General features: G+C 52.4%; 1 protein-coding gene across 3 annotated transcripts in view; it reads right to left on the bottom strand.

The window, feature by feature from the left end:
• Window positions 1–2,138: 2,138 nt before the first annotated feature.
• RILPL1 (Rab interacting lysosomal protein like 1) overlaps window positions 2,139–20,925 on the bottom strand; it is a 39,046-nt gene continuing 20,259 nt past the window's right edge. Inside the window, exons 6-8 of one of the 3 annotated variants that reach the window (XM_042911311.1) lie at window positions 13,635–13,807; window positions 11,869–11,961; window positions 2,139–3,713 (exon numbers count right to left, since the gene is read on the bottom strand). In XM_042911311.1, the coding sequence (XP_042767245.1) occupies window positions 3,569–3,713; window positions 11,869–11,961; window positions 13,635–13,807 (411 nt within the window). In that variant the 3' untranslated portion in view covers window positions 2,139–3,568. Of the gene's footprint in view, window positions 3,714–5,658; window positions 5,897–11,868; window positions 11,962–13,634; window positions 13,808–20,925 lie in introns of those variants that run through there. The other 2 variants (XM_042911312.1, XM_042911313.1) reach the window with 2 other exon arrangements.

The following is a 20,925-nucleotide window of genomic DNA, read 5'->3' as shown; positions in this document are numbered from 1 at the left end:
TGGGGTCTGGAGTTGAGTTTTCTTTCCAGTCTAGAACCCAGGTTTAAGCTGAACACGCTGATATTACGGGGTTTCTCCTCTTCACCTTGTAGTTCTAGGGACCCATTACATTTATTACAGTCGTGTCCTCACCGGCAGCCATACAGAAGGGCACGTTTACGGAGCCACCACTCTGGTTTAATTTGGCAGTAGAGAGCTTGTTTTGCGATTCTCCTTTTCTCCTGTCTACTGGAACTGACCGTTTTGAGGGGCTGGCAAAAAAGAAGTGACGACCGAAAATCCTTTGCATCGCTCTGACTCCTGGGAACCCGAATCTGGCTAGATTGTTGGGAAAGTGGTATCTTTCCCATCTGTATATCTGTAGCGTACAGGCCTGCCGAACTGAAATAAAAATGGGATAGAAAAGTGAATTCAGGGAGAACGTCCAGACCTTCGTACCAAAGCCAGTGTGAGCAGTGGTCTAGGTCAGCAATCAGCTACCCTTGAACAAATAGAACTCCGTTCTTGAGCCAAATGCTGACTGCCTTTTTTTCCTGTTTTTTTGGCAGGGAGGCTGGTATTTAAAGTGAAAAACCAAAGTTGCAGGGCTATGGGGTTCTGGTTTATGGCGGCCTTCCAGCCCTTTGAAAAGATGAAGCTCCAAAGAGAGTGAAATGAAAATGAGGAAAAGCCAGTGAAAGGTTTCTGTCTGGTTCTGATGGACTGATTTGTCTTCTCCCTCTTGGACACCTGGCCTCCCATTTGTAGGAGGGCTGCATAGATCATATCGACTATAACTTCTTCTGAGGGCTTTGAGTACCAGGCTGTTCACGTGGTTTTAAAAAAAGTGACACTTAATGTTTCTGTTTTAGCAATGGCTGTATCTTTGCAAGTTCAGGGTCTTAAAACTCAGGATGTTTCATGCAAAGCAAACAATTTAGTATCGAGACTCAACACATTCACGACTAGGTTTTTGCATTACGAGTATGAATCTCTTTGTTATGTAGGGAACCTGCCCTATGTTAAAACTGCTGTTAGCTGTTAGAACAGTTTTATTTATTTTTATTTATTTATTTATTTTTTAATGTATATTTATTCTTGAGACAGAGACAGAACGTGAACAGGGGAGGGGCAGAGAGAGAGGGAGACACAGAATCCGAAACCGGCTCCAGGCTCTGAGCTGTCAGCACAGAGCCCGACGTGGGGCTCGAACTCATGAACTGTAAGATCATGACCTGAGCCGAAGTCGGACGTTTAACCGACTGAGCCACCCAGGCGCCCCAAGAACAGTTTTAGAAAAATAGGCTCTTTCCTTTGTAGATTTCCAGTGCAGAATCTTACCATGTCCCCCACGTCTCAGAAAACAGCCGTTCAGGAACACCCTTCTGATTTCACACAGGTTGTACAAAGGGCTCCCTATTACAGCACCAAAAGTGCATTATGGGCTTGAGCTGGTAGGTATTTCAGCTGAACGAGCTACTCCACCCTGGTGGTGTGTTATGAGACAGCACTGGAAGAAAGAGATCCAGTCGCGGTGCTTACATTGTCCAAGCCAGCGGCTGTCAACCCTGGGTCCCAGAACATGGATGGATTAGACTCCTCAGACCGCATCCTTGACATTGAGGCTTCATCTTGTATGGGCCCTGGTAACTAAACAAAACAAAAAAATTGGTAGAGCCCCCACAGCAGAGACCTTAGCAGTAGCCACGCAACAAAGGCATGTGGCTTCTCACCTGGCAATTTTTCTAGTTTATTCTGCAGACTGACGCATGGGTGTGAAAGTGTGCAGTGCTAAAGGAAGCTCCCTGTCCATCCGTGGGGTCTGGACAAACATGAAAAATGACACATCTACGTGGCAGACGGGTCCTCCATTTTGCACTATTACATCCGGTGCTGAAAGAGTCTTTGTTGTGGGGCACTGTCCTGGGCATTGCAGGATGTTGAGCACCATCCCTGGAACCTACCCACTGGATGCCAGTAGTAGTGGTGACAACCAAAACACCAAAATGTCTCCAGACGTTGCCAAACGTCCCTGGGGGGCGTTGAAACCCACTATCTTCCGTACTGATGTGGAATCGTTTCCAGGGTATTCTAAGAAAAGGAAGGCACAGCATAGCACATATATAGTATGCTGCCATTTATGTAAAAAAAAAAAAAAAAAGAAAAAATATATTTTGTTACATAACCGCATGTATATTTATAAACCCTTTCAGGAAAGACACCCAAGAAACTGGCAACACTGGTTGCTTGTGGGGAAAGGGCAACCAAAGGTGGCCAGGGGAAGGGAGACTCCTCAATACACCTGCTTTTATACTCCGAGAATAAACTAGCGGCAGTCAGTTTTGAGAACCACTGCGCAAAAGCAACGTTATCTTGTCTGATCATTATTTTCAGCATTGTGGAAACACTGTCCCCGTGAACCCTGCAAACCAACTGATGGTTTCTCAGCAAACCAGGGGAGAAGGTGTAGAACGTGGACCCGTCAGATGTACTTGAGCGCTCTGTTAGCACGCACTGCCTCTCTCAATCTGTCAGCACCCAGCCTGTGCCCTGGGTCCTCCGTGGGTAGAGAGAAAGTGCTATTTGGGCAAAACCCCAACTCAGCAGATGCAGGCTTCTGGCTCTCCGTCTGCCACCACAGCCCCATGAGTCAGCCAGACGTGTAGTCCCCAGACTACCTCTCCACCCACTGCCCTCACCCTGGCACTGGCAGGTCTACTCCCCACCCCCATGCTGCACCCCCTAGGCTCCCCAACCCCCTTCCACATCCGCTCTGGGACACTTGTCTTCTTTACAGGGGACCGTGTTTGATGGATTGAAGGCTAAAAGAAAAAAAGGGTGGGGGGGAGCGAACGAGAAATGAGAAAGGCTGCAATGTCTCATCCTTAGCAACTTTGTTTGGTTAGCACTGCAGAACTCACAGCCGATTCCAAGGCACTCACTACATGCTCTAGGCAGTATCCGTAACAAGGTGCAAAAGAGAACCACCAGCTCTTGCAAAGTTGTGTCCGGTTTCCAGGTGGGAGGACGGTGGTCCTTAGCTTCTGTTGCTTTGCATCTGAGTGGGGCCAGCCCGTCTGGTGACTTTGGGGGCCCGGTTTGTCTAATGGATGCATCCTACGTATTATGCTACCACCGCTGACAATTCCATGAATGAGCTAATGAATACCACTTCCCTGCCTCCCACTTAAGTATGACAAACAGGTGAACAGAACCTCTACACACACAGTTTCATACAAAGCAAGTCAAACAGCAATTATAGTGGCATGTGATGTATTTGGCTTAAAGAAGCTTGTGTTACTGAAGTTAATGCAAAAGTCTGGCCTCTGCTCATGGTTATTATTAAATATATATCCTAAGAGATCGGTCATCTATTATAAACGGTGATAGCCCTGGGTATAAATAAACATTTCTTTAGAGTTTGGCATCAGTTTTTCAGTGTGCTTCCTCAAAGGAGACAGTCTGTTTGAGGGATCAGTCTTGAGGGTGCATCTGAACCGAGAGGTGTGCAAGGTAGTGACCCCTGCCAGGTTCCACTGCAGGTGCTGACGGTGGACAGTTCAGGTCCAAAGGCAGAGGTGGGCTGCGGTCACAGGTGCTGCAGGGCTTCCTGTCCTTGCTCCGTGTAACCGTCATCACGGTGGGAGTTGACCCACTGGCCGAAGGACTCCTGGATGTGCACGTTTCTCTGTGTGTTGGCCAGACGTTTCTTATCTCGGGAGAAGAAGCTAAACCTTTCGAAAGGGAAAGAGAGAAATGAGAGCCCGCCTTGGCTGTGCACTGTAGCGTTTTTGCAATGCCAGGACACACAGCAGCAGACGTGGAAGGAAGCAGATCAATCCAAGGTGTGAAAGGAGAGGTAGGGGTGCGGGTCAAAGTTACGTGAGAAAGCAGCAGGGGATTCTGCATGTCATTGTCACCGCACCTTGGAGGTGACACAGTGTGAACGGGGCATATGCAACTACTGATGTGTGATGTATCTCATCTCTTACTTAAGCACTGCGGGTCTGTCCTCATTATCAGCGGACATTAAAAAAAAAAAAAATGACTAGAAACACACGTCTGGAGTCTCTTTACCCTAACGATGCAGAGAAAGTAATGACTGAGAGCCACCTAGAATTTAAGATGATTCCGACATAAAGAGACAAATGTTTTTCCTTGAGGTAGTTACGTAACGTGAATCTGGAAACTACAAAAGCAGCACATCAGGGCCCAGATTCCCTGGATATTACTGCTAGAGAGGAGTCGGGAGTAGTTATTTTAGAAGAATGAGACAACCAAAAACAGTAACGGTGGACACAGTTCTGTGATTAAACGCTGTGAAAGCCGTCTGCCAATGAGACTGGGGAAACCGTCGGTTTACGGCATTGAAAACCGACTTAAGGGCGGAAGCCTTTAGACCTTCGCACAGCGACTTGCTGACCGGCAGTGGCCGATGTAGACCAAGGGGTCTTTTTAAAACAGCCGTGACTGCTGATCACTGATCAGAGTGAACCATCTGATGCCTAAAAGACAAAGGCAGAAATGACAGGCAAAAAGCTTATACACTGGCCCGTTGATTTTTTAAAATTTTATTTCAAGTAGGCTCCACACCCAACATGGGGCTCGCTCTCACGACCCTGAGATTAAGAGTCGCACCCTCCACAGACTGAGCCAGCCAGGCGCCCCGGAACTGGCCCATTTAAAACGAGGTCTGCCTTAGCTCCCCCTCCACAAAGACCAGGGCCCTCAAGTAAACCTGAGGTGGCCCACCTTGAATTTCTCCCAAAAACCTTGGCTAACTTGCCCTTCGATACTCGTGCTTTCTAATGAGATTCATTCTTCTCTCACCAAGTTCTGCTATTCTTCAATTTTGGTTTCTGAACTTGGCGAGAGAGATAATAGCTATGTTACGTTTCCCGGGGGCAGGAATAGGAATGCACCGCTGAGAAACTGAAGCTTCAAATCAACTATTTTTAGTTCCTCTGTCTGTTCACCTATTAGCTCCCCCCACCCCCGCCCCAGCTTGTAAGTGCTGTGGCCTATGGAGTTCAGTTTTAATCACATCTGGGCAAACATGATTTTATTATTCTGTGATTCCTGGACCCTACGGTCACCTCCTACCGGGAATAAAGGGGTCTTTCACTGTAAAGCTGGGGCAAGCCAAGTGTGTCTGGAGAAATCCTCCCTGCCAGCTAAAGGCTCTTTTCTCTACAACAGACATGCGTCCTGACACACGAAGGCACAATTTTCATACCGGGTTATTTGCGAGCTCTCTCCATAGTGTGATCAGGGCGATTAGCTGGCCAAAAATACAGCAACACATCACTGCCGCATGTCACCTCTACCTGACTCAAACAGGAAAGCCACATGCCGCTTCCTGTCCGAGGGGACCCAGAGAGACACAAAGCGTTGGTCCCCTCCTCGCGGGATCAAATGGCTTTCTGACGATGGCTCGGCGAAACAAAGCGGTTTAGAAAGCTAGGGCGTGAAGGTCGAACACGGCATTAGTGTCATTCGGGGGTTGGGGGGGGGGGGTGGTCACAGTGGGCGTTGATTACTGACCCGTCACTTAAAGGACCTTCTTTACTGGATCACGGACAAGGTGATTTTTAGAACGGAAACGAGAAAAGACAAAAAGAATGATCGGTGACAGAGCCGAGAATTCTGCAGCTGCCCTCGTGCAGATCGAGACTCACGGGCACAGGTCTGAAATCACATTCCACACACGCGCGGGTGGGGGCCATGCAGCTGGAGTGGCCAAGGAAGACAGGCCGGCCTTGGCAGAGCCTCAGCACACATTCCAAAGGCACAGCTCAGAACGCAAGCAGAAACACACACAGTGCCTACGAGGGAAACGAGTCGTCGGACAGGTTGCAGTGTGGGGTCATCTATTATCAGTCCCGCTGCTACCATGGGCATTATGGCTGTAAAGATCCTGGTTAGGAAAGTACAGATAGACACAGAGAAGATAAAAACAGAGGAGGCATGAAAAACAAACACATTCCACGCACAGACCGGCTGAAGGGTTTGCTTATAGTAGGCGTTACGGATGGAACTGTGTCCCCACCCCGCCAAAACTCATGGTGAAGTCCTCCCATGACCTCGGAAAGCGACCTTATTTGGAGGAGGTAACAAGAGAAAGTTCTACTAGAGAAGAGTGGATCTTTTTTTTCCCTTTAATTTTTTTTTTTTAATGTTTATTTTTGAGAGACAGCACGAGCAGGGGAGGGGCAGAGAGGGAGACGCAGAATCCGAAGCGGCTCCAGGGTCCGAGCTGGCGGCACAGAGCCCAACGCGGGGCTCAAACTCAAGAACCGAGGGATCGTGACCTGAGCCGAAGTCGGACGCTCAACCGCCTGAGCCACCCAGGCGCCCCGAGAAGAGCAGATCTTTATAAAAGGGGGAAATCTGGACACACACACACACACACACACACACACACACAGGGGGGCCGTTCTGTGAAGATGAAGGCAGAGATCCAGGTGATGCCCTCCACATGCCAGCAAAGGCCAAAGACCGCCAGCAAACCCCTGAAGCTAGGAGAGGCACGGAACATTCTCTCTCGGTCCTCCGGGGGAACGGGCCCTGGCCACCCCTGGCTCCGGGACTCTCAGCCTCCAGGAGGGTGAGACAAAGCATTTCTGTCGCTGAAGGCTCCCAGTTGGCAGCTCTTTATTAAGGCAGCCCTAGCAAAGTCACGCAACACCGAGGGAAGACAGGGTCGGCCTCGGGGCTGAAAAGCAGGCCTGGGTTTGGGAAAGAAGGAGTCAAAACCCGCTGTAGCTTAGTGGGGACACCCTCGGTGTCTTCCAGCAAAACTCCGCCACTACCATGCACCGCAGGCCCCGTGCCCCGAAGAAGGCAGCCGGTGCGGTGGGGGGGGGCAGGAGAGAAGACGAGTGGGCGGGGCAAGAGGACCGAGGCAGAGCACGTGCACGGGCCACCCCCGCTGCTAAGTCAGAGCTGACACCGAGTTCTCGTCCGTCCCTGGTCTTGGCAAGGAAAACGAAGAAGAAACGACACTCAAGTCAGAGTCAGAGCTTATTCTGAACAATTTTGATTTTTTTTTTTTTTTTTTTTTTTTAGATGCGGGCGGGGAAAAGATAGAATGTGAGTGTCTAGTGAGGTTTGGGATTATCTGTGTTTGGATTTACCTCTGATACACTTCAAAAGGCAGCTGGGAGTTGGCATCCTGGCAGAACCACGTGGATGTCTTCTCACGGCGATGAGAAAAGGGGACACCTTTTGTCATCTGAACGTGCCCAATCCCCAGAGGCCGGGCTGTCCGGCACTGTTGGCTTTCCAGGGGCTCGACCTCTGCCAGGACCCCTCTTGGCATAACAGGGAGCCCCTAAAGACAGTCACTGTGGAGGATGGCCCCAGATGCAGGGTGAGATGTATGCCCGCCTGGAAATGCTGGGCTTCATTTGGGGTCCCATCAGGGGTCAGACTGGTGCACAGGGGCCTTGGGACATCTGGAAGGTTCCAGTCAAGTAACTATATGCTTCACTGAATGGACGGCCCCCTTCCTTCCCAGAAGCCTCCCTGTCCTCTGGAGGGACAGCCACTTCCTGGGAAAAGACTGGCTTGGGCACCTGGGTGGCTCAGTAAGTTAAGTGTCTGACTTACGCTCAGGTCACGATCTCATGGTTCGTGGGTTCGAGCCCCGCATCGGGCTCTGTGCTGACCACTCGGAGCCTGGAGCCTACTTCGGATTCTGTGTCTCCCGCTCTCTCTGCCCCTCCCCTGCTTGTGCTCTGTCTCTCTCTCTCTCAAAAATAAATAAGCATTAAAAAAAAAAAAAAGACTGGCTTTTTTTGGTCAAAAGTTTATGTCTGAATATGGTGTGGCTGGCTTTACCTTCTCCCTCCCCACTGATTATTTCTGGAAGATGCAAACCAAATGCAGTTCTAACAGTGGCATTTCAGGCAGTGCAATGGGCGGCTGTGAGGAAGCTATTTCTGGGCTGAAGCAAGGAGGGCGGTGGGTAGGAGGACAGGGACTAGTGTCTGATAGTTGGGTGGCTGCCTCCTCTGAGGCCAACCTCTCGGGCGCATGAGAACCGTTGCCTGTGCCCTGCCTCCCTGGCCGGCCCCTCCGCCCCTGCTCAGCAGACAGCCGGGTGCTGTGTGTACCTCTGTAGCTGAGAGACAGAGGCCACACAAAGGGGGCGCTGGTGCCTGGTTGCCGCTGGGGACAAGACTGGAGTCACTCAGCGCTCCCTCGTGACCTTCCCAGGCAGTGCCAACCTGGACTCTCCGGCCGGCAGCTGCTCAGTCACAAGCTTTTCTTGGACCGTCTTCTGGGCACAGTTTTAACTGGTGACAGGAGTTTCTGGTTCCCTTCGCCGGTTCAGCCCAGAAACGTAGACACTGACGTCCCTGGCTTGTGGTGCACTTGGGACAGAAGGGACTGGGCCGTCGGCCCACAGCTGGTGACTCAGGAATGGGGCAAGGAAACGGGCGGTGGGAGGTCCACAGAAGGCACGGTTCAAACCCCATCTCTGACCCTTCCCAATGGTATGATCTACATGAAGTCAGTGGGCTTCTCTGGGCCCGATATTCATCTGAGAAGTGGGGCTAAGTCTCCCAGCTCTGAGTCTCTGACCAGGGGGAAGATACCTCAGTGGAGCCCCTCCAGACCTCGAGGGTAGGTACTGCTCACTCACTGGTGGGTGGAAAAAACCGGTCAAGGGCATGAGGTTGAGCTAGGAAGCAGCCAGTTCCTGCACTAAAGAGGCTGTGTGATTCCTATTCCACCAAGGCAAGGACCGAGGGACAAGCGGACCCTGATGGGGGCCAGAGGTGTGAGGGACGGGAAGGGAGGCGGGCATGAAACGATCTTAAGAGCCCCATTCCCTGCCCCAGCCCCAGGAAAGATTCGTCCCGGCCCCTGGCTCTGGGCTCACGGGCCACACTGACAGTTCTCAGTCAGCAGCCGAGGTGGACAAAGGCGACCAGTGTCCTGCCTGGGCTGGTCAAAAGCCTTTTGTGCCAGTCTGATCTTCTAGTCATCCCCTAGAAGGCCGGGGTGGCCACGGGACTGGCCACCTGCACCCTGTGGACCGGGGGGTTCTGATTTCTCTCTCCCCCTCTGTGTGTTTCTCGCTCTCTGGCTCCCCAATTGCAGCGGCTTCTCTTCCCAGTCTCGGAGCCCAAGGTCTTGCTGAGCAGACAGAGGCCACAGTGAAGGGGAGAAGGGCCCAGAGTCCTTTGCAGAACAGTCTGGAAAAAAGGATTAGACACCACAGCCTATTCAGGTGTGGGTAGACGGACCAGTGGGAAGAAGACTGTTGGCTCATTCTGATAACTCGTCTCTGCATTTTATCCAGTTTGGGATATGCAAAAGCCCCTCTTAATTGTCTGCTTGCGAGTAAAGGGGGGCTGGAGCAGGAAACTCTAGCACCGAGGACAGCCCCGCTTGGAGGGCAGGCTTACAGCTGCGTACATCCTAGGGTTACGGCGCTAGAGGCGTTAAAAGATTTGTTTTTAGTTTATTTTGAGAGAGAGACAGAGAGAGTGAGTGGGGGAGGGGCAGAGAGAGAGGGGGAGAGAGAATCCCAAGCAGGCTCTGCACCGTCAGCACGGAGCCCGATGCCGGGCTCGAACTCACGAACCGTGAGATCATGACCTGAGCTGAAACCAAGAGTCAGACGCGTAACCCACTGAGCCACCCAGGCGCCCCTAAGAGGGTCTGATTTTTAAAGACCTGGCAACGAGTCGCTGAAGGAAGCACAGGCCTGGTCTCTCGGTCCTGCCCCTCCTCAGCCCAGGGGCGGATTATGTGGGCTCGTGAACTTTGTCTCAGCTTCCCCAGGTCTTAACCCAAAGTTGTAGCTACTGAAGCACAAGGTCAATGATGCTCATTCCTACACGTGTGTGTGGGGCTGGCAGATGGCTGAGAGTTCAACAAAAGTCAACCCCATTCCCTAGCGCTGGATGAGAAACGCTAACCAAGGGTGAGAGTCTCCCTGGGTACTGAGTACATCATAAGACTTCAGACTGGAGGACCCTCACCCCCATGATGAGGCCACAACGGACGCCCAATCCTTCTGTCCGCCCAGCCCTGTGAGCCCCGTGGGACCCGTCCTCCCCCCTACTTCCGGTCCATCTGAACCAGACCAAGTTTGAGCCATCCCAGCCTCAGGCATGTGGAGAAGAGGCAACCCGGCTGATGGATATACTGTCCTGTGATTGGCTTAGAGGCCACGTGACCCGGTCTGAGCCAATGAGACTTGATTCCGTGACTCCTGTGGAAGACTCTCTTCCCACCGGAGTCTCAGACAGAAGAAAGCAGATGTTGCCACCCTGAGGGACAGTGTGTTCAGGAAAACAGCCAGAGGTGGAGGGAATGAGGCAAAGGCCTGATGACAAGGCCTGGATCCAGCCGAGCCTGAAGCCAGTCCGACCTGGGAATTTTTGGTCCCTTAGCTCCCAGTCTTTCTTCAGTTACTTTGAGTTGAGGTTCAATTGCCAATGTTATTACTAATTAATACATGGCCAAACAGTGCTGGGACTCAGGGGAAGCCTTTCTGGTTCCAAGTTCCACCCTTCGGTAAGTATTTACGGCTAACCAGAACTGGGGACTCCACACAGGGATGGAGGGCCAAGCAAATAAGCACCGTGAGGCTGGCGAGAGAGGCTTGGGAAGGGGCCACGCGTTCACGCACATGCTCCAGAGGGCGGCCGGCCTTTTCCAAGAGCAGTCACAAGGCTGCACGTGTCCTGGTTTCCCCTCCCGGCCACCAATGCTGAGCGTTCAGTCGCTTCACAGGGCGAGGGCTAGCCGAGGATTTCCTAACGTAACTGGCTTTTTAAAGGGTGAGGTCCCCGAGTGACACCCCAGTGCCCCTCCCCACTCACTCCCGGCGGCTCTTCGGACTCTTGCCACCTCCTTTCACAAAGCTTCTGCCAGACTTTGGGAGAAAGAGAGGAAGAGGGTAGAGCCAGAAGGCCCGGAGGGAGGAAGACCCTCTCGGGAGAGACATCAAGGCTACAAGACAACAGTGTGAGCACGCGTGTACCCTGCAAATAGTTCGAAACGCGGGCTCTGGGGCCAGGCTGCCCAGGTTTGCACCCTGGCTCTGTGTCTTAACAACTGAACGTCCTTAGGCAGCTGCCTTAGCTTCTTTAACTGTAAAACGGGAATGACAGTGTCTCTACCTCCCAGGGGTACGGTGGGGACTGGATTATCTGCAGGAAAAGAACCTGGCACATAGTAGGCCCTTAGCAGACATTAGCCAACTAGACCAGAAGTTTTAACCCTCTACCTAAAGGGCTGCAGGTGTCAATGAACCTGAAACCGTACGTGTGGTTTTCCTCTGCCCTCAGGGACAGGGTCTACAGACTCTCGCAATCTCAAAGGAGTCTTTTGATGTAAAGACGCACTGAAGTAGTTTAAAGTCTGCTTGAGGGGCAAGGCTGAGTTTCTTTCTTGTGTGCTCCCCACAGCAAACAGGGCCTGACTGCCTGCATGTATCATGCAGCAGTGAATACTTAGTGGAGACGGGGGTGGTGTGGGAGTCAGCACGGGAACGCACTGATCGAGCGGACCAGGGCCCAACCCTTCAGATGCTCGAATCTCGCCCACCAGTCTTACTTGCTGCCCAGTGACAGGCCCCCGCCGAAGCCCCGAGCCTTGGCTACAGGCCCCGCCCCCTTTCCACCCTCTCAGCCTTACCCCAACCTCTCTGCCCAGGGAGCCCCTGAAGGAACTCAGCATTCAGGTACAGAGATGAACTCAGAGTCGAGGGCCAGGCCCGATGTGCTCCGGGGTTAGGCCTGTCTCAGCAGGAGATGGTTAGTGACAAGCCTGGCCCTGGAGCAGGTGCCCAGAAGTGAGAGGCTGTGTGAACCACCAGGTCAGCCGTGAGCGAGCAGCCCCACACTCAGGAAGCACACCACTTACAGTCGCTTGATCCCAGACTCCGGCTGGGGGGACATTCTCGGGTGGGCGACCGGTGGAGGTTGGGGTATCCGATTTTCCTCTTCTATTTCTTCACTGGAAGGAGTTGAGAGGTGTGAGATAAGACAGTCAAAAATTCTGTAAGAGCTGGAATATTCTAGAAGGGTATTGTCTGATGGTCTGGGAGGGCTTGTACTAGGAAGAGGGGGACCGAGGAAGATGGCCATAGTGGCCTGTGCCCCGACAGTCTCTTTGCCTGGGGGGCTGGCCTCTTAGCAGTGGGCGTGGCCAGTGAAGAGAGAGGTCAGCCCTGGAGGCAACGCCTGTGGTCTCTTTGGCCCAGCTGGTCAAATGTGAAGAATTTCAGGAAAGGAACCCACATCTCAGAAACGCAATCTTCAGTTTCCTCTGAAGAATCTTGCCACACAGAACCTGTCCTTGCCACATGCTATCTTCGTACCTTTGTGGTTTCTTCCATCTCAACACCTCCCATACCTGACTAGTACCCTATCCTTTAGGGAAGGGCCCAGTTCAAATGCCACCTCTGCCATGAAGTCTTCCTGGTTTCTACCCCATCCCTGAGAAGTAAACTCTCCCTTTGAACAGCCAGTGCACACAGCATCAGTAAAACTTTCTTATGTGCCAGGCTTACAGTGGGTTTTCAATAAAAATACATGGCCCTGTGTTTTCTGTGCCTCTCGTCGTCCCTACTGGAGCAGGGACCACATCTGGTGCATCTGTCCTTCCTTCTGGCTTTCTGCTCAAGAAGTATTTGTTGCATACCGACTCTGTGCTAAGCTCTATCCTAAGTCTTGGGAACTTAGCCATGAACAAGACGAATGTGGTTTCTGGTCTCACGCTGTTATAGTCTGGTATGGAAACATACAATAAAACAAGCACATTAACGAACAGGATTTCAAAAAGACGGTGAAGGACTGTGAACTGAGTAAAGTGACAGTGACTGGGACAGTGCACTCCTTTGAAAGGGAGATAATGTGGAAGGAAGGCCTTTCTGAGGAGGTGACCTCTGACCTGAATCCTGGGTGACCAGCAGTCAACCATGGGAAGAGTCAAAGAGAATGTTTTCCCAGCTACAGGACCAGCATGTGCAAAGGTCCTGAGGTAGAAACAAATGTAGTACGTTTTGAGAAACCAATAGAGGGATAGTGTGTATAAAGCTGAACCAGTATGTACAATCGAGGAACTGGATTTTAAATGTTATTTTAGTTTAACTCATTTAAACTTAAATAGCCACTCAGCTAGTGGCTTTCGTAGGAGACAGCGCAGCCCTAATATATGCAAGGAGGTCACTGGCCATGAACCGAATGAACAAATACTTAGGCTGCACAGCTCTACCATTTCTTATCTGCAAATTTCTAACATCCAAAAAGCTCTAAAAACAAAAATTCATTTTTTGGTCATTCATTTGGTGGCAACACCTGAAAAACTCTCATGAGGCCGATGACAGTGTTTATCCCATGTCGTATGAATAGTCACATCTTGGCCACAAAAATATTAGCGTGTTTGATTTGGGGGGGCTGCCGCAGGACTCGCTGGTGGTGTGTGTTATGTATTCCTTTCTAACAGCTGGGAAGTGCTGAATTAGAAAACGCACCTGGGCCCAAGAGTTTCAGAAAGGGATCGTGAACTTGTGCGTTAAGTGCTTCCAGACAGGGTCCCCGGAACGGAGACAGATGCAGTCCTTGTCCTTCCCAAACTCCGCACAACCCCAGCAAGGAGCCAGCCCTGGCGCTCCCGGGGACGCTCACCTCTTATAGTACGCCAGCTCCTCCTGCAACAAAAACACCTTGGACTTGAGTTCGTTCCTCTCGTGCAGGACGTCCCGCAGCTCCTGCAGGGTGAAGCGGGGGCGGTTGGGGTCCTTGAGATCCATGGCCATCTTCTCCGCCTCTGAGACACACTCCTCTCCGCCCGGCTCCGTCTGGAGGAGGCAGAGACGCTGCTAATGAATTCCTGGCGGCCACCAGCATCAGCACCCACCCCGCATCCTGCCGGAGCCCGAATCTCCCACCCTCCCGGGGCCTCGCAGCTTGCCAAGGGCGCTATTTTAAGAACCCGCAGGCGGCCTCTGCTCACGTTCTGTGCAGTCAGCATCGCGGTGGAGACGAAAGCCAGCGGCCACCTGTTCATTGTTCGCCTTCTCAGCAGCCAGCCCTGCCGTCCTGGTGCCTCCCCACCTGACTCAGGGGGTTATTACCAACACCACTAAAAGGCGTCCAAGGGGAAGAAACAGCACGCCCCAAATGCTGCCGCCCTCATAGATCTGCTTTCCTTGTCCCATATTCTCTCCTCGTATTCTTACTAAGACCGTTGCTAGGAAGACCTTTGCTAATTTGGCCAAAGTTGTTAAAATCAGAGCCTATGCCCAGTTTTCTCTTCCCTTTTCATTTAACATTGAGTCGTATATGTTTTCCCATTTGTTCCTGGACTTCTGGTCAAGCCCCGTCATCTCCAGTGGCTGAGGGATCAGAGGGAGCCCGGGGCAAGAGGCAGGTGACATCACAGCAGGTGTGCGCGGGCGGGGCATTTCTCTTTCCACGCAGGTCCCTCAGATGGACCGGAGCGTGCTAAGTCACCTGCTTCGGGCCAGACCCTAACGCCATCCTCCCTCCCTTTCTCACAGCAAGAAGGTTTTTAAAACAAAACAAAACAAAACAACACAACTGGTAAGAGACACTTAATATAAAACTGACCATTAAAAATACACTTCGGTGGCACTTAGTACATTCACGGTGTTGTGCAGTCAGCACCTCTGTCTAGTTCCACAACATGTTCATCACCCCAAAGGAAACTCCATACCCACTAGCCGTCACTCCCCAGCCCTCCTCCCCCCAGACCCTGGCGACCACTGTCTGCTTTCTGTGTCCGTGGATTTGCCCTTTCTGGACATTTTGAATAAATGGAGTCAAACAGTATGTTTCCTTTTGTGTCTGGCTTCTTTCAGTTAGCGTCGTGTTTTCCAGGGTCATCCATGCTGTAGCAGGTCAGTGCTTCGTGCCTTTTCATGGCTGAATACTATTCCGCGTATGGATATGCCATGTTTTGTTTATCCTGTTACCCACTGAAGGGCATTTCGGTTGTTTCTACCTTTAGGCTATTGTGAACAGTGCTGCCACGAACATCTGTGTACGAGGATTTGTCTCAACCCGTTTTCAATTCCTCCGGGGGGGATACCTAGGGGAGGAGCTGCTGGGTCACACGGTCTCTCTCTGTTTAACTGTTTCCTACAGCAGCTGCCCCACTTTACGTTCCGTCAGCAGCGTAGGAGGGTTCCACAGTCTCCACATCCTCTCCAACAAGTGTGTTTTTCTCCTTTTTTTTGATAGCAAGGAAGGTTTTGCAAACTGCCTCCGAGGCAGCTGGCCAAATCTGCAGGGGTTTGTGACACCCTTGAACCGCCAATATCCCATCATCAACTAGGAGTGGACAAAAGTTCAGGACCACAGCAGGGAAGCTCTGGAACAGGGGAAAGTGGGGTTGAAACAGAGACACCACCCCCTGCCCAAAATAAATCCCACAGCAGCATAGGAGGAAATGCATGCCGACCCAGACGATGACAGAAGGCCAGCAGGATGAAGGACCCCAGGAGGCAGAGCTGAGATGCCTCCATCCTGGGACTGTCAGCACAGGCTGTTCTGGGAAAGGACACTTGAAAGGAGACACCACTCAGCAGGGCAGATCAAGTGACAGAGAGTCACCCAGCAGGCACAGGTGGGGGAAGTGGGTCTGACCAGGAGTCAGCACGGAGCAGGGGAGGCACCTGGCTCCAGCAGAAGATGGAAATATGCCGTCCCCAAGCCCTCTGGGCAATGGAGTCGTCCCACAAGTATGGACGACTTCATGTCCCAAGAAGGTTCTCTAGGTATCTGCTGATGCCACACCTTCAGGTGGGCTGTGTCCTCAGGGGACATCTTCAGCGTCTGCCTCCTACAAAGCCACACAGTTGGACAGTGTCCTCCACCCAAGACCATGCATGGCAAGTGCCTTGTATGCAGTAGGCACTCACTAATGCCGATCCCCTTCTCCTGCCCAGGTTAAGCACAGAGCATCTTTGGATGTCTGTAATAAACATTGAATAAATAATTGGGATCTCGATAAATACTGGATGTCTCAATAAACATTCAGCATTTACTGAGCATCGCCTGTGTGCCTGCTGGGCACTGAGCTAGTGAGATGAGTCAGCTGGGGTTGGAGGGAAGATACACATAGACAGAAACTTACAAAGTCCTATAATAAGAGGTGCAAGGACATCAAACTCTAACTGGGAAGGATCATGGAAGACATTACTGCAGAGGTAGTCTCTGTGCATGGGGTCTTGACGAATGTGTAGGAGTTTACCAGGAAGTCTGGGTGTCCCCCCAGTCCCCCCCCCCCCGCCAACGTTTTGTGTGGCCTTCACTGTGTTCTAAAACTCTTTGGAATTAGTTCCCAACAGTTTTTTTTTTTTTATTAAAAAAAATTTTTTTAATGTTTATTTTTGAGAGAGAGAGCGAGCGAGTGAGTGTGAGTGGGGGAGGGGCAAGAGAGAGGGAGACACAGAATTGGAAGCAGGCTCCAGGCTCTGAGCTGTCAGCAAAAAGCCCAATGCGGGCCCAAACCCACAAACTGCGAGATCATGACCGGAGCCGAAGCTGGATGTTCAACCGACTGAGCCACCCAGGCGCCCCTCCCAACCGTTTTATATCGGGAGATTTCACACTATTTGGGTCTTGAGCTTCCTTTTGGAAGAAATATTGGAAGACTGGGTTACACTGGGTCCACACGGCAACACTGGGCTGGTGCTACATAGCAGCTATTGCTTTTTATATGTTCTTTCCGTGTCTGTTCCCGCCCCCCCACCCCCCGTTCCTCTGTGCCTGGACCCCACAGGCAGCCCCTGCCGTGGACCCAAATTTCAGGCTCACACACTCCCTCCAGCCTCTCCCTTCCCAGATAACTCAGGCCCTGCCATTCACTGGGGCAAGTCTGTGCCTCTCTGTGTCTCTGAGAGGGGCCGTCTGGCAGGGATCCACACCTCCTGGGGAAGGTGAAAAGCCCTTCACGAGGGTTCCCAAATCCTCACTTCCCAAGAGGCCTTTGGGCAAGCTGCCTGATCCCCTCTGGACCTTCATTTCCCCATCTAGCCCTTGATAATCCAGTAATATGTCTAAGCTCTGTTTTCGCCCAGGCACTGGAGACCGGAGATTCCCCAGAACACATGCTCTCCGGACCCAGCAGGTTCCCACCCACCCCCGTGGGCTGTAAGCACCCAAGAAACGGAAAGGCTTCCTCAGACCTGAGTTCTTTTTCTCTGGGGAAGGGATGTTTCTTTAATCAGAGCAGCAACCTCATGCCCTAGAGCTCGGGGGATTCCCAGACAGGTTTGCAAAAAAGTCCCGACTTCTGGGACCGTTGCCTGAAGTGCAGAAGAGGGAGAGTGTGGGGCTCCTGCTCTTCCGGAGGCCCAGCAGGTGCCAATGGAGCGCCTCGAGCAGCCCAGGACTGGCCTGTCCCGAGAGAGACCGCGAAGGCTCTTCCCACCGTGGAAATCAGGCCCATCGCCGATGGGTCTTCTAAGTTTACTCCATGAGGGACCAGAGGTGGCTGGGGTTATCGAGGACTGTCCGCTAGTCCCCGGAGGCACTCTGGGCACAGCTTGAAGGAGATGCCCTGAGGCCCCATCTGTCCCCACGGAGGCCCCAGAAGCCAGCTGACAAGCAGCGGGGCCAGACTGGCTTAAGGAAGGCCACATCCTCCACCAGGGCCCTGCGTCCTGAGGCCCGGCCCCCTGGCCCCTCTCCCCCGACCTGGGCACATCAAGGCCACTATGCTCCCTCAGCTCCTGGCCCAGCAACGGGGGGTGACTCTGCCCTGGTCACCTTCAGTAACTCCAGGCCCACCATGCATGCATTCAGCCAGAAAACCCAGCTTCACACACCAGCCATCAGGCCCCTGTCTGCTTTCCCTGAGCACTTAAATAAACATTTATTAAGATAACAGAATTTGTGGGGCGCCTGGGTGGCGCAGTCGGTTAAGCGTCCGACTTCAGCCAGGTCACGATCTCGCGGTCCGTGAGTTCGAGCCCCGCGTCAGGCTCTGGGCTGATGGCTCGGAGCCTGGAGCCTGTTTCCGATTCTGTGTCTCCCTCTCTCTCTGCCCCTCCCCCGTTCATGCTCTGTCTCTCTCTGTCCCAAAAATAAAATAAAAAACGTTGAAAAAAAAAAAAAAAAAAAAGATAACAGAATTTGTAAGGCAGAGACATCAAGTAGGTAACTACTAGCTTCACAGTTTTCTTATGATTTTAGATGAAATCCTTTAGATAGGGAGCCCACCAAATCATTTTCTAGAGGGTTCTATGTCTACCTATGAAAGGTAGAAAAGCCTCCAGTGAAACCATGAGAAACCGGACAAGCTAGAAAACATGCTGAGCGAGGGAGCCAGTCAGGACCACGTGTTACGTGATTCCACGTCCCTGAAATGTCCGCAAACAGGCAGATCCAGAGGCAGAAAATAGATTCATTGTGGCCAGGGGCTGGGGGAGGCAGAGATGGGGAGTGGCTACTAATGGGTACGGGGTTTCTTTGGGGAGTGATGGAAATGCTCTAGATCGTGGAGATGGTCATACAATAGAGTGAACATGGTAAAACCTGTTGAACTGTATACTTTAAGTGGCTGAATTGTATGTGATTATCTCAATAACTATGTTATAAAAACATATAAGGAGGCTTATTTACCGGTGGTCACAGTGAAAGACAGTGATGTAGCTCAGAAAGGATCGCATGAATCGAGGGGGAGAACCGGAGTAACCAAGGCATTGATGAGAACTGATTCCTCCCCACCTCTGGATCCCTCTATAGCTCCCATCTCCTCTCACCGATCCTATGCCAGGACCAGCCCACCACTCCAGCTGCACCTGTTCCTTCTCCAGTCTGGCTCGTCTTCTTTCTCCTGCCTGGAGTGCCCTGGCCCACGTTCCTCCCTAGGCATCATCCTGGCTATCCCATAAGACTTGTCTCAATGACTTGAAAACCTGCACTGTGCTCGCTTCTCCACTGAGGATCCACCGTGCCCTCCTGCGACCCCACGGCCCCCTATCCCTGCCACGCTCGCTGGTCTACTGAACTACCTCAAGCTCATTCCCCTCATTTTTCAGATAGGAAACTGAGCCCCAAAGAGATGGACGGGCCCCAGATCCCACGGCAGCAGGGGGAAAGCCACCACAACCCGCAGCTTCCCTGTGTGAGTGACAAGTATCTTGAACCCTACTCAGCTCCGAGGGAGGGAGTCAAACTCAGCAAGGACGCCCCGAGTTTGGGAACAGACTCCGCAAAGCAGCCCAGCGGCTTAGTCATAACTGCCACCTGATTTTACTCCACTTCTGTCCCACCCGCTTGGTGCCAGCAGGGGAAACTGAAACGGACAGGCAGTTGGGCCAAGGAGACGTGGCATGTCCCTGTCCTGTCGCTAAATAGATGCGGAGCAGGGCTCGGCGCCTCGCGGCTGGGGTGGTGTCCCCGGGACCTGGGTTTGCGGCAAGCCCCGCCTTCCCAGGAGGAGCCGGGCCTGAGTTCTCATGGGGCACAGGGGGCTGGAAGAGGGACACCAGGGGAGGAGGGGGGGTGACTGCCCTCAGCTGCGCCTCGTGGTTATTTCTGGCATCTGTCTCCTCCTCACCCATCCCACTGCCATAGATTTGGCACAGACCTCGCCTGTCTTGTCTGGACCACTGCAAAGGGCTCCCAACAGCCATGTCTGCCTTCAGCTCCTTCCCCTCCCAAGAGCCCTCCATAGACTCCGAGCTGATGCCACTCCTCCCCTGCTGAACCCCGTGGGGGGCGCCACAGTCCCCACTGCTCAGAGTCTTGTGTGTGGCCTTCTGGGCTCCGACTTCCGGTGCTGTAGACGACGGCTGCCGTCTCTGCCCTGCCACCCGTTTCCATACTTGTCTGGGCTGGGTCCTTGCCGCTGTCCTCTGGAGAAACTCCCCCTGCCCACCTCCGGTGCGTGCGGCATGGATGGGCACCGCGTGGCGTAGCCATGTGACTCAGGAACAGACACCCCATGCATATTCCGGGCCTCAGGCCACAATGACTGGTTCAGCGGTGGGCCGAGGAGAGGGTTTCCTGAGACTGGCTGGGAATTTGGGAAAGAGGCAATTTCTTTTCACTGGGGTTGGTATACTGGTAGAGTACCAGGGGCCACTATATGGCAAGAGCCGACTTGAGAACGACACCGACACAGAGGAAAGCAAAGCTGAGAGATCTGATAACATCATTTGGGCCCCTGGAACCAGCTATACCTGAAGCCATCATTAACTCAAAGCTTTTAGCTATACAACCCAAAATTCCTCTTTTTGTTTTTTTATTCCTTAAACCACTTTAATTTAGGCTTCTGTCACTTTTAGACAAGTATGGAAACGGGTGGCAGGGCAGAGACGGCAGCCGTCGTCTACAGCACCGGAAGTCGGAGCCCAGAAGGCCACACACAAGACTCTGAGCAGTGGGGACTGTGGCGCCCCCCACGGGGTTCAGCAGGGGAGGAGTGGCATCAGCTCGGAGTCTGATCTCTGGGGTCACCTCCCAGGTAAACCTCCTGCGCATTTTCCTTTTCCCAAGCTCTGCCTCAAGGGAACCCAGAAGACAATCTCTTACCACGAAGATAATCCCCTCCCACCTTAAGTGGCTGTGGGTGTCCAAGTCTGTCTCCTGCACTGGACAGTAAGCTCTTTGAACCTCCACAGTACTCAGCACAGTGCTCTCAGGTAGAAGACCAAACCCCACCCTGTGGCCTCCCTGGCCTGCAGCACCAGCCCGTGCCCATCTCTCTGACCTCACTCAGGCCTTCCGCCTCCCCCTTCACACTGCGTACCAGCCACCCTTGTCTTCTTAGGCTCCCCTGATTGCACTGCAATTTCTCCTGCCACAGGGCCTTTGCGTGTGCCACTCCCCTGCCTGGAACTCACTCCCCCTTCACTGTTTACTCTCTCCTTCTTTTGATTACCTCTTTTTAAAAAACGCTTACTTATTTATTTTGAGAGAGAAAGAGAGAACGAGTGGGGGA

The sequence above is a fragment of the Panthera leo genome, chromosome D3 (assembly GCF_018350215.1).
Source record: "Panthera leo isolate Ple1 chromosome D3, P.leo_Ple1_pat1.1, whole genome shotgun sequence".
NCBI lineage: Eukaryota > Metazoa > Chordata > Mammalia > Carnivora > Felidae > Panthera > Panthera leo.
Note: the sequence above shows the minus strand (reverse complement) of the source record. Positions and strands in the feature narration are given on the sequence as shown.